This window comes from Stegastes partitus, unplaced genomic scaffold (genome assembly GCF_000690725.1).
Source record: "Stegastes partitus isolate 25-593 unplaced genomic scaffold, Stegastes_partitus-1.0.2 Scaffold14, whole genome shotgun sequence".
Taxonomy (NCBI): Eukaryota; Metazoa; Chordata; class Actinopteri; family Pomacentridae; genus Stegastes; species Stegastes partitus.
In genome coordinates this window covers 597,331-610,668 of record NW_007577745.1, presented here as the reverse complement: position 1 = coordinate 610,668, position 13,338 = coordinate 597,331, and the positions used below count along the sequence as shown (strand labels likewise).

General features: G+C 43.2%; 2 protein-coding genes across 2 annotated transcripts in view; both read left to right on the top strand.

Moving 5' to 3' along the window:
• LOC103362969 (kazrin-like) overlaps positions 1-5,654 on the top strand; it is a 65,292-nt gene extending 59,638 nt beyond the window's left edge. Inside the window, exons 7-9 of the mRNA XM_008289526.1 lie at positions 1,002-1,182; positions 1,337-1,470; positions 3,975-5,654. Of these exons, the coding sequence (XP_008287748.1) occupies positions 1,002-1,182; positions 1,337-1,470; positions 3,975-4,145 (486 nt within the window). The 3' untranslated portion in view covers positions 4,146-5,654. The remainder of the gene's footprint in view (positions 1-1,001; positions 1,183-1,336; positions 1,471-3,974) is intronic.
• Positions 5,655-7,577: 1,923 nt separating this feature from the next.
• LOC103362976 (kazrin-A-like) lies at positions 7,578-12,985 on the top strand. Its single transcript, XM_008289538.1, has 4 exons — positions 7,578-7,960; positions 8,400-8,566; positions 8,719-8,815; positions 10,050-12,985. Exons 1-4 carry the CDS (start codon positions 7,931-7,933, stop codon positions 10,209-10,211), a joined length of 456 nt encoding a protein of 151 aa, XP_008287760.1. The 5' UTR covers positions 7,578-7,930; the 3' UTR covers positions 10,212-12,985.
• Positions 12,986-13,338: the final 353 nt, after the last annotated feature.

Below are 13,338 nucleotides of genomic sequence, written 5' to 3'. Positions count from 1 at the left end.
AAAACTGATGAAATAAATCGTCTCATTTTAAGAAAAAAAACAAAACGCTGTATTTGTGTGCAAGTGTTCCTTAAACAGGAGTAAACAGTGTGTTTGTTTGGGTCTATTTCCAGCAGTGGATTAACACTCATTTGATCGTCTTGTGAGGATTTTAGCGGTGATCCGGATTGAAACATGTCATCCGGTGCAACAGAGTGTTTGCTGGTGTGTTTGTGAAAGTTTCTGAACATCAGTGAAAGCCTCCAGCGCAGAGGAACCCGCTAGAACCTGCTAGAACCGTTTACACAAGAATCACTTCACTGTCATTATTATAAGAAAACCTCGACAGCAGTATAGTATCCTTAAACTGTAGAGATCTCGTATGTAGGTGAGCTGTAGCATGCATGTACAGTCCTCAGATGTATTCATCCTCTTCCATTGAAGAAAAAACAGTCCCTCTAATAAACAGAAACTGAAAAAAGTAATAATAAATAAAAATTTGTTAAATTATAATTTAGTGAAATTGGACGTTGCTTTTGAATTGTGGTTGAAAAGAATAATTTAAAAAAACAAAAAGCTGTCCTGGACCAATGAGAGGCCTTTGCTGATGAGCAGTGGTCCAGAACACCTGTCAACAGGTGCACAAGTCTGACTGAGAGTTACAGGAAACACCTGATGGCAGTGATTGGCTCAGAGGGTTGTTCAGTTTTTAAATATTTCTGTTGAACCACAATTCAAAAGCAATGTCACGATGTTCGTACAATTTTTTTATTTATTATTACTTTTGTCAATTTCAGCTTATTCCAGTGATTCATTTTCCTTCTTTCATCTTTAATGTATCGTCTTTTTCGGGGGATTGAACAGAGTAAGAATTTCATTGTGTAGTACAACTACCTGTTTTGCTGTGCATATGACAATAAAACTCTTGAATCTTGAATCTTCTTTAATGTGAGGCTGTGAACACGTTTCTGTGTGTTTTACTTCCACCAATGCTTCTGTTTCCTTTATGTGTTCTCCTTCAGGCTAAACAGTCTCTCGCCACTCTGACGAAAGACGTCCCCAAGCGGCACTCCCTGGCCATGCCCACGGAGCCGGTGGTGAACGGCAGCCAGGAGTGGGTGATGCAGGCCGACCTGCCGCTCACGGCCGCCATCCGCCAGAGCCAGCAGACGCTGTACCACGGACACGCCCCGGACAGACAGGGTAGGTTCCTCCTTCTCATCCGCTCGCCGTCTCCTTATCGCTTGGTGCTGCTTCGTGGGGTACTAACAGAGGGTTCTCCTGGAGGTTTCTCTGTCTAACTGAGGGGATTTTCAACATGTGTGTGTGTGTGTGTGTGTGTGTGTGACACCTTCAGCCGTGGTCAGGATCAGCCCCTGCCACTCTCGTCAGCCCTCTGTGATCTCTGACGCCTCTGCGGCGGACGGCGACCGCTCGTCCACGCCCAGTGACATCAACTCACCTCGCCACCGGACCCACTCCCTCTGCAATGTAAGAGCTGCCCGGCCCGCCCCCCACCACACCTCCACCACCCCCCCATCACACCTCCATCACACCTCCATCACACCTCCACCACACCTCCACCACCTCCTGTTGGTGGTTCCCTCCCCTCCTCCTCCATCCTCTCCTGTCTGCTCCTCTGTCCTGAGTGCTTGTTGGGTTCTGCTGGTGGTGGAGGTATTTTCAGAGTTCTGTTTCCTGTCTGGTTTAATGAGAGGACTGACAGCGCTCGTGTTTCTGCTGTAAATATGAAGCTGCAGCTGGTTGGTCTGGTGCAGGACTGGAACCAGAACCAGCAGATTCATCTCATGTATGAAGTTCTCAGGTGGAGGAAGCTGCAGACAGAACCGCAAACAACATGTAGTGCAACTAAACAGGACCGTTGTAGAAAATCAGATTTACTCAACATGGAGGATCGAACAAAATGCAAAAGTGCATTTATGTAAACACATCTCTATACAGTCGTCCTCATATTTATTCATAGCCTCCCACTATAGAAGGAAACAACAGCTGCAGTTACTGAGATGAGTTAAAATTGACAAAAGTAATAATAAATAAACATTTAATGAAAGTCATGACGTTGCTTCTGAATTGTGCTTCAACAGAAATATAAAAAACAAACAAACAAAAAAAAAAAAACAAGCATGATGGGACCCGTACACTAATATTTACTTTGTCCAGGACTGTTTTTTTTTATTTTTTTAAATTATTCTTTCCAACCACAATTCAAAAGCAAGGTCTTATTTCACTAAATTATAATTTAGCAAATTTTTATTTATTCTTACTTTTTTCAGTTTCTAGTTATTTGAGTGACTGTTGTGAGTTTTGCCTTTTCTTTAATGGAAGGGTGTGAATAAATCTGAGGACGTCAGGTAGCCATCTCCTATCTAGTTAACGTGTCCATATGGTGTCTTTAAATGCTGGAAGACATTAAATAAAAAGCAGCCGATGCCTCAGAGGAGCATTTCCACCTTGAAGCTGTAGCTTATCAATGACAGACTCAAGAACAAGAGTTTTATACGTAACAAACCCAAAGCACCAATCCTGCCGACTTGCAGGGTGCAGCGTTCTCTATCGTTCTTCCTGGGTTTCTAGTTCCAACATGTACGGCTGAACCTCTCCAGTTTCATAGCGGTGCCTTTGTGTAGCGTGGAGTGGCTTTCCAGTGTCGAGCTGAGTCATCATCCAGCTGCAGCGAGCCGCAGAGAGAGGCGGAGACTCCACACATCCAACCTTTGTGGAGGAAGCACAGGTGTAGCGTTACTGCACGTCTGAGCCAGGAAGGGATTATTTTCATGGAGAAACCGTCTCATAACTTTGATACACAGGGATGAGATTTCAGAGATTAAATCAGACAACAGGACGGAGACTTCAAGGCAGGTGGAGGTGTTTTAGAGTTCAAACGCTGCAGGTGTGGATGTAACGGAGATGTGAAGGAAGAAGCTATTGTACAGCCTGATGCGGTATCATCTGCCCCACGAGGGACGCCTTCCAGGAACTGCCTGGGATGGAGGCACCAAGGATGAGCTCAGCTGGACTGAAAATGCAGGATCTTGGAGTCTGTAGTTACCTCGCTACAGTCATCCTCAGATTTACTCATCACCTCACATTAAAGAAAAGGCAAAAGTCACAACAGTCACTCAAATAAACAGAAACTGGAAAAAGTAATAATAAATAAAAATTTGCTAAATTATAATTTAGTGAAATAAGACGTTGCTTTTGAATTGTGGTTGAAAAGAATAATTTTAAAAAACAAAAAATGGACCAATGAGAGTCCTTTGCTGATGAGCAGTGGATTAAAATACCTGTCAACAGGTGCACAAGTCTGACTGAGAGCTACAGGAAACACCTGATGGCAGTGATTGGCTCAGAGGGTTGTTCAGCTAGATAGTAGTTCACGGGTCCCATCATGCTGGTTTTTGTTGAATATTTCTGTTGAACCACAATTCAAAAGCAACGTCTTGATGTTCATTAAATTTTTATTTATTATTACTTTTGTCAATTTCGACTTATTTCAGTGACTGAAGCTGTTTTTTCCTTCTTTAATGGGAGGCTGTGAATACATGTGAGGACGACTGTAGGATGAGGAAGGATTGAACGTAACAGAAAGTAGAGCCACGGCTCCATCGTCCGGTGATAAAATCCATCCAGCAGCACCTCTAAACGTATCTGAATTGTCGTTGTTTTAATCTGATGAAAAACTTAAAGGTAAAGTAAAGTCACCGCACAAAGGCATCGAACACAAACCCATAAAACACCATTTTGAGGCTTTTTTTAGCTGTGATTAAACAACCAGGACACATCTCATCAGCTGGGGAGCTTTAGAGGTTTCCAGTGGGTTAAACAGAACCAGTACCAGCTGTTGCAGGATGTTCATGCAGCTTCATATTTACCGTACAGACACGAGAGCAGCAGTCCTCTCCTCTAACAGAAAAGCTTCACAAAGTGTGCAGTATTTCTTTAACCCGAGCTCGCTGTCTGCTCTGCCCGTCCAGTCTATGGAGGACCTGGAGGACCAGAAGCGTAAGAAGAAGAAGGAGAAGATGACTCTGGGATCCCTGTCGCGGGTGTTCGCTCGGGGAAAGCAGCGCAAGTCACTGGAGCCCGGCTTGTTTGATGGTACAGCCACCCCTGATTATTACATAGAGGAGGATGCCGACTGGTGATGCTGAGCGTGTGTGTGTGTGTGTGTGTGTGTGTGTGTGTGTGGATACCCACCTGGCTTTAACTGTGTGTGAAGACTGTTCTGTTTGTGGGTTTGTGTGGAGGGAGGAGGGGAGGTGGATTTACATGAGAAGCCCTCACAGAGACTGCTATCCCCATAAATGTACAGAACACTCCCCTCAGATTGTATGTTTGTAAATTAGATATATATTTATAGTTGTACATGTATGCATATGTATATATGTTTACATGCATATAAATATATATATATGGGGTTATTACTATGTGTAGACATGTTTATGCTGTATTATCTTCTAAATGTCTTAATGTTTTATGTTTTTTTTATAACTGGAGACTTGAAGGACTGCTGTTCATATGTACATAGGAGCTATTGTGAAACTAGTGTTTTACTGTAAATGTCATTTGGTTTTTGTTCCAGTTGCTTTGATCACGCTTCGCAACATTGATTTCTACCTTTTGTTCTTATTCCTGGTCTTTCGGGCCCATTTCTCACGATGAAAGAGGAGATATGACCTGATTGACTTGAAAAACAAACAAACTTTGATTGGAGTTTAAAACTGTTGCTTCAAATCGAATTGGAAAAACTTTCTGAGAGGTTCTGCTGCTCCAGGATGGTCATTACATTCGTATACATGCTGCCTCACAGTCAGATGTATTTACGACGCTGTGGGCAGCAGGGAGCGAGGTTTCCTTTTAAAATAATGTTCTCAGTTACTGTAATTACCGGCTGGCCGACGTGGGTTCTAGAGTCAGCCGTCCAGAGAAAACGCAATTTCACAGATCTGAATACGCGACCAAAAGACGAGCAGTGGTGCAGATCACGGCACGCCTCTCGCCTGCTGTCAAACACATGTGCAAGTGCCAAAGGTTTAACACGCATCCCTGAATAACGGCCGCATCATTCTGTCACTGTTAGCGCTAGCCTGGTAGCACTGCTTCTGCCACTCCTCACTGAGAGCTGTCTAACATGTGCCAATACCACACGAAGGAATGTGCATTCAACACATGCATGCTCCCTCTGTGTTGCTCTGATTAGACATTCATTCATTGCCAATCAAATTAATAATCTCCACGATCCTGTGTTGCTTTATGCTGCCCCCCCTCCGTTCCCGTTACCCAGTTACCTTTCCTTGCATTATGAATGCATGGTCCTCCCACTTCTCCCCTTTTGGATTTTTTATTTTTGTTTGGTTGTTTTATTTTATTTTTGCTGTTTTCGTTTTGTAGAAATCCCTCCTCATTTCTTGCAAATGTGGCTCTAATAAATCTGTTAAATGCTTTGTAATTTAGGAAATGTTGCATAAAAGAGTAAATCTATTGAAGTATTTTATTTAAAAAAAGAAAAAAAATGAGACAAACCAGAGGTTACTTCAAATATTTATCTGCTGCAGCTGTTGCAGCCAGATGTCGAGGAGGCTTTAGCAATTTTCAAAATGACATATAATTGAAATGAAATCTTATTTTAAAAATAAAACTAGTAACTGAACACATCCTATGTGGTAGTTTTCTGTTCCATGAGTAATCTTGTTCTTGTGTCCCAGTCTAACATGTCTCTCCCTCTCCTCCTGCCATTTCTAATGGCAACTCTCTCCTGCCAGTGAGTAACTCCTCATCTGTGATTACCAGCTGTCTGTTTCTGCACTCTGGGGATTATTCATATCACTCATGTCCATTGGAAGAGACCAGTTTGTGTCATTGTTTTTTATGAGAGCTCCCGTTGGAGAGACGGTGGACGTTGCATGCAGCATTTCTGTCGGCATGTGGAGACGAATCAGCAACAGGCAGAGCTCATCCTGGATTCGTCGGTTCAGTCTCGATCAGTGTTTCCTGTCTTTGAAATGAGCGCTTCATGGGTAGAAGCATGACGTTTTATGAATAATCCCTGTGTCTCTAATACATTATCCTAATGGTCTGAAGTCCCCTCATAACCATCAGATAGTGTTTTAACGCCTTTACTAAACGTTGGAGTCTCAGAACGGCGACAGATTTAGATGCACTCAGCCATGTAGTTTCACCTGTTTTATAAAAATACATCTTGTTAGCTGTCTGAATACAATTCACTCAAAGACAGTGAAGGAGTATTTCCAGTAAAACATTCTGGCACCATCTAGTGGCCTGACTGGCCTCACCATGCAAAGGAAAAGTGAGAAAAGCACATTTCTGAAACAAGACTTCTATACTTTAGCGTAGCATCCTTACTGTGTATTGTTACACGCTGAGGCGGATTTTTCCTCTAATCTGCTGTCAGATTGTCTCCAGATGAGTCATTTCTTTGATTTCCCTCTGACCCTGAACCTCTTCCTGTATGCCACACCATAACGTCTCCTGACCAATCCAGACTCTGACAGCCTCACACAGCAAAGCCTGTCTGATGGAGAGGAGCAGCTGGACCGCCTCCAGCAGGCGGAGCTCACTCGAAGCACATGCATGTCACAGTGGAGGGCAGGTGCGGTCCAGGCCTGGCTGGAGGTTGTCATGGGAATGCCCATGTACATCCGAGCCTGCTCTGAAAACGTCAAAAGCGGGAAGGTACGCCTCGGGTGACCGCCGCTCTTTTGCTGTTTGTTTGCTTTTTTTTGCAAGTGGCGTACGATGTGAGCAGATGGGCTGGCTCAGGTGCTGTTTCTGTTTGACAAAGAACTGGATTGGTGCTCTTCAGGTGCTGCTGGGCCTGACAGATGAGGATCTGGAGCTGGGTCTGGGCATCAGCAACCCGATCCATCGCAGGAAAGTAAGGCTGGCCATCGAGGATTACAGGAGAGCTGAAGGAGACCAGGGGTGAGTAGAGCCGACAGAACACTGAAAATAACCGTATTCTATTAATAGTAGGATCTAAATAGTACAAAACTCTGGTACTTGTGTTGGACTTTATGCTCCTTCATCCTCCACCATGATGTAGAGGAAAACATTGTCATATCAGTGAACTGCATTTACAAAATCTGGCAGCTTCATTGACTTTACAGATTAAAATGTAAATAGAAAACACCTCAGAAAACAGCGTGCATGTGTTCACATGAGGCTAATTAGGCTCTCGACGGCCTGCAACAGTAAAATCCTGCCTGTCATAAGAGCAGCATCAATAACATAATTCATCACTGTGACACTCATAGGTGTCATTTTTCTTCAGTTATTCTTCACATTTTCCACCTCACACATGTCCGATAACACTTGTGGAAGCTGCACCTTTCCATGTACTGTGGTGCATTAGTTCTTCCACCAGTGCTGATTAAACTCTGATCATCCTCCAGACTGTCCAAAGCGTCTGAGCTGGACCATCACTGGGTCTCCACGTCGTGGCTGAGCGACGTGGGGCTGCCTCAGTACTCCCAAACCTTCCAAAGCCACCTCGTAGATGGACGGGTGCTGAACTCTCTGAGCCGCAGAGACCTGGAGCGCCACCTCAACATCGGCGACCAGTTCCACCAGACCAGTCTGCTCCTGGCCATCCAGCTCCTGCAGATGCTCGGCTTCGATAAAGAGGTCAGACTGGAGGTTGTTTCTCAGTAGATGAATGTTTTCTGCAGCGTTTTCTCAGCTGTATGTGATTCCTGTTGCTACCCACTGCAGCCGGAGGCACACAGGAGCTCCCGGTGCTGCATGAACCCAGCAGGCCCTCATCCTCCCCTGGTGTCTGTCTGTGTTTTCACTGGTCCGTCACATTACTGCTGTTTTCTGTGTGTGTCGTGTTTTAAAGGCCCTGCAGGCGCGACGGACAAAATGCGAGCACCAGAACTGGGACCCCATTGTTTGGACGTGTCACCGGGTGATGAAGTGGATCAGAGACATCGACCTCAAGGTGGGTGGGGCGGTCAGGGGCGGTATTCCCCTCTGGACCGGGGTTTTCTACCCCAGACTGCAACCAGATACCACAAAGTACGAGTTTTCAGGACTCCCTCAAATATAATGACAGCCTTGCTGCTTTGTTGCCTCACACCGCCGACAGAGGAACAGAAGAGAAGCTGTGGCGTGCACAGAAACAGGACCAAGACCACACAGCACGAGGGCTTTTCTGGGTCTGCACTTACAGCGAGGAACATTTTGTTCAGTATCCTATAGCGGCAACTCAAACTAAAAGCAAAGACAAACACTAAATCATTTCTGTTTTTTAGAGGCTTCGTCATGGTACGCCTGTAATTGCTTTCAAACTTAGCTTCTGGACCGAGCAGACATTTTTAGCAGGCCTGTGCATTGACTTATGCTCCTCACTGATCTTCTGTGCTCTCTTTTTATTTTAGGAGTTTGCAGACAATCTTCAGGGTAAAGGGATTCATGGTGCAGTCATCGCCATGGACCAGTCCTTTGACACAGACGCCATGGCCAAAGCTCTGGGGATCCCCAGCAACAAGCACATGCTGCATCGGCATCTGTACGAAGAGATGAAGTCCCTCGCTGTTCCTCTGTGGTGGGTTCAGAACTCCTCCGATACCTTCCTATGCTTAACTGATTCTGTTCTAATAAGAGTTAGATGTCCTCTGCAGTTCAGTTTTATATGACAGTGTTCTTATGAGATAAATCTTGGATCAGGACATAAATAAAAGTCTGCTGTGTTTCCAGTAATGCCGAGCAGTGCAGCGAGATCATCGGCTCCTCTTCCCCAGTGGCTGTGAACCGCTTCGCTGACGAGAGGGTGTCGATGAGAAGATCAGGAAAGGTGTGATTTCATTTCACAATCATTAATAAATAGTAATAATAAATACTGAAATGTGCTTTACTGTGCAAAGAGTTCAGGAACTTTGGACCTGTCCTGGACAGAAACACAGTCATAAAGGAAATTCTTGTGTGATAAGAGGAACTGGGCTCTGAGCCCGACTGAGGCAGCACAGATCCACACAGAGTTCTTAGAACAACCTTGAAGAACTGTTTCTGAAACAAACACTGATCAGCTTCACTAATGAAAGCATCCTACAAACTAAAGCTCTGATACTTTACTAGTTGTGGACAATTCACCCAACACGTATTATTCTTCAGATTTGTTTAATTTTATAAAACTTATTATTATTTATGTCAGTTTTAGACTCATACATGTAACATGACATCAGACTGCAGAGTGTCCTGCATTCCTCTCTGTGTTTATTGTGGGTTTTTTTCGCACTGAGCTCCATTTCAAACTACAATTAACAAGTAATAAATAGTTGTGGTGGTAAAACTGTTGCGCAATGCGTTTCAGAACAGAACGTTTTGATAGCACGGCGCCCCTTCATATGATTCAAGGATTCAAGGTTGTTTATTGGTCACAAACACAGTCATACGTGATGCAACGCGCAGTGGAATGTGTTGTGCACGCCGAAATAATAATAATGAGATAAATAAGAATAAGGAATAAAACACACAAGAAATAAAAATATATAAATGAATGTAAGGAGAGAGAGAAATAGCGGAAATAAATAAATCTAATTACCAAACGGTGCAAGAAGGGAATAAAACAAATAAAGAAAATAACAACAAGATTATGTACATGTATGTATACAAGGTGAGGTGATGTAAGGAAATGTCCATGTGGGACACGACACGTTGAAGGATCCTTTACATATGTGGACTGAGATGGTATGACTCAGTGACACGTGTTGAACTAATTTGCTCATATTGATTTTTTCAGAATAAAAGATCAAAACTTGTTAAATAACAGCAGTTTTGAGCAGCTCTCCAAATGCAGCTGAGATTCTGGTTGAATCCCTCTACACCAGATTATTCTTTTTTCTTTATTGGAACATGTTCATGAGAGATAAAGTTGATCAAACACACCAGTGACCCCCCAGCTGGATTCATCAAGCTGTTCCTGTTTGGTGGTTTCAGTCGTCAGCTTTGCTTCCAGGTCAGCAGGTCATTTTTAAAGGGAAGTTCTGGTCCTGACACCAGCTCTGACTCTTGCCTGTGTCTTGTTCCAGAGTCCGCTGAGGCTGCGCGCCAACAGCCAGTCGGTGGAGCGAAGTCTGGGCTTCCACGGCAGCTGCGGCTCTTTGCCCAGAGAGGCCAAAGTGCAGGCGGTTCCCCGCACCAAAGGCAGCCCCATGCACACCTTCAAGAGTGTCGAAATCACCAACGTGTGACCCGCTTCACAGACCGACTGTGTCAGAGCTGTTTACTACTGAGAGACGCCGGACTGCACAGGAGGAGTCGTCTTAAAGGGAAACGCCACTTAAAACTAAAATCTATTTTTATTTTGACAAATGTTGGAAACAAGAAACCAGTTCTGATCCGGTTGTAAATATAATGCAGGAGGTGATTCTAGTCGGGTTTGTGTTTTTTAAACTAAATATTACAAATGAGTTTTATATGTTATTGGGAAATGACATCATAGACGAGAAAGCTTCAGAATAACATTTAAAACATAAATGAGCTGAGCGCTGCTCTGATGCCTTAATAGGTCTCATAGGCTGTGATCTCCACAGGACTCTTATTTATTTACTAGGATTGTTTCTAACATCATTCCTCTCCTGGTGCACATGTAAGCAAGAGTTAAAAAAGCTCATTATCATGGTATAGATGTATATCTGCCGTTACTCTGAGCGGACCGAGGCCCGGTTCTACCTACAGCTGAACTATACAGACCAGACTGTTGATGATTGGATCTGTTTTAGTTTCAATAACAAATCCATGAGCCTAAACCTGCAAATGTGCAAAAATCAATCAGCCAAGATGGTGACAAAGCTGTTGAACCTCTTACATGATAGAAGCACCCAGGAGCACATTGTTCATAATAATCCTGTTCAGATTAATAAACCCGATGTTCAGCGGTCCGGCACCGGCGCTGGCAGATGTTTACAGATGTACAGGAAACACCTACAACCACATATATGACTGACTGTCAGATGATTTAAAATGAAAGGATGTTGAGATAATTAGGATTTTAGATGAGAACGTGCCGGTTTTTGGACTTGTTGGGGTAACTGTCAAAATGTGATTTTCAAAATAAAGGCGAACCTATATTTACTGTTTAAAAGAAAAAATAGAAAACAACAAAATAAAAGTTTGTACCATAAAAAAAGGACCAATTCAGATATAATTTATGGAGGTTAAATAACTCAACTAACAGGATTTCACTTTTTTCCACTGCTAAAAGAGCAGCAGAACCTGAACATTTAATTTGGCATTAAAATGGGAATTAAATGATCATTTGAACATTAAAACAGATATTATTTTCAGCAATGATTTTGCTGAAAATTATGAACACAATTAGTCTTAACTCTTCAGACACACTTGTTTCACCACTAAACACTGTTTTTTATTTTGGCGTGATCGCTGTGAAAGTCGACATAAAGCTGCAGTAAAACTCACAGAACCACAGAGACCCGGCCGTGAAGCTTTGGCCCACTGAACATGGTTCCACCTCTGTACTCACTGTACGCCTTTTATTCAGAGTTAAACCACACTGTTAATAATAATAACCTGACCCAGGATTAACAAATAAACCCTCCTTGTAGCCTGATGGGAATAAACCAGATTTCTTTAGCCTGATAGCAGCGTGTTAGCCTGATAGCAGCGTGTTAGCCTGATAGCAGCGTGTTAGCCTGAGGAGCTGCGTCATGCTACATGAGGAAGATGATGGATTTATTGGCAGTATAATGAAGAGGTTTTATGAAACAGCAGCTTGTAGCACATGAGACAATCCTGACTGCTGACAGCTGGTTCGATCCACCTTCTCATGAGTGTTGTTGGTTTAAAAGATCGACTGCGGCTTCAGAACAATAAACCAGTTTAACTTACAGCAGTGATCATTTGTAGATAAATAAATATATATATATAATAGTGACTTATATTGTTAAAAGTCACTATTATATGATGATAATACCATTTTCCTTACAGAAATAATAAAGATAAAGATAAATATATATATATTACAGTGACTGTTGGGTTATGAAAGGGAAATGTGTAAAGTGAATGGTCCCCGTGTGTTTATACTGTTAAAGTCCTTCTTAATGGAGCGAATGTGTATTTGTACAGTTCCATCATGTTTTCTAGCTCACAGCATGAAACACTCTCATTAACTGTCACTACTTGCACAGAGCTGCACCGTGTGCGGCCCGAACCCTGAGGTGAGCTCAGAACCCTGAGGTGAGCTCAGAACTGGTTCGTCCGCCGCTCTCTGGGCGTCGCCTCCAACTACCAAAGCAAAGTTGTTTAAGCGGGAAGATTAGACCAGTTCAAACCTGCAGAGAGCGAAAGGAAAGACTTCACTGTGTTTGCTTTTGACACACGTCTGAGCTTCTCCACATGATTTTATCTGGAGCTACTTACAGCCTGTTGTTGTTGTTTTTAAGGACAAATATCTTCAAACTTGTGTTGAACTAACTATGATTTAAAGATGTTTTCAGACCGACAGTGTTTTCTGATGAGTTTTGAAGGTGTGCATCTGTATCCAGCGGCTCTGTGATGTCTTCAAACCGGGCTCAGAACCGTGGTGTCGGCTTGTTTGTGTTTCTATGTGCTTGGATTCACATCACACGTCCACATTTCATCATCTTATTGTTTCCAAACTTTATAAAACCAAGAAAGTTGCACTGAAAGCGAGTTTTTTTTCCAGAAGACTTTGAAAAAAGAAGCGGTCCTTCACATGTTTGTAAAACGAGCCTCGCACACGTTCATGCCTCAGCTCCTTAAGCCCGAGGCTATTTTTTAAATTTCCAACTGAGAAAACATCCTCAAATTCAGCCAGAAACGGCTCCATGACTGTAAAGGCAAAAGAGGGAACCTTGGGCTCTGTGGATAAGAGACACTTGAGTGAATTTTAAAATAGTCTCCGGAGCTCTTCCTGCAAAAATTGGGGTTTTTACTTCCACCCAGTCGATGGATCACAGAGTAAATAAAAAACGTACAACAACGGCTTCATGTCGGTGAAGTTATTGATCCTGTTCCAGAAAATCACAACTGCATCTCTGCTAAATGTCATGCAGCAGACATCAAGCACAACAACATCATTCATAATCAGAATAATACAGATGAACTCCTCAGTATGTGGACCGGCTCAGCAACCGTCCCAGTGTAACTACACAGAGGACAGCTCTGCTTATAACTGAAATAAAATGTAAGACTTCAAGGGGAAATGGCAAATAAACTTCAGTTTTACTTCTTAATAAGCCCATGTGGATCTCAGTGGTGGTTTTGGACCTTGCTGGGACCTGAGGGAGGAGAGGATGGGACGGTGCTGCTTCACCAGGATTTATCTGCTGATCCGGA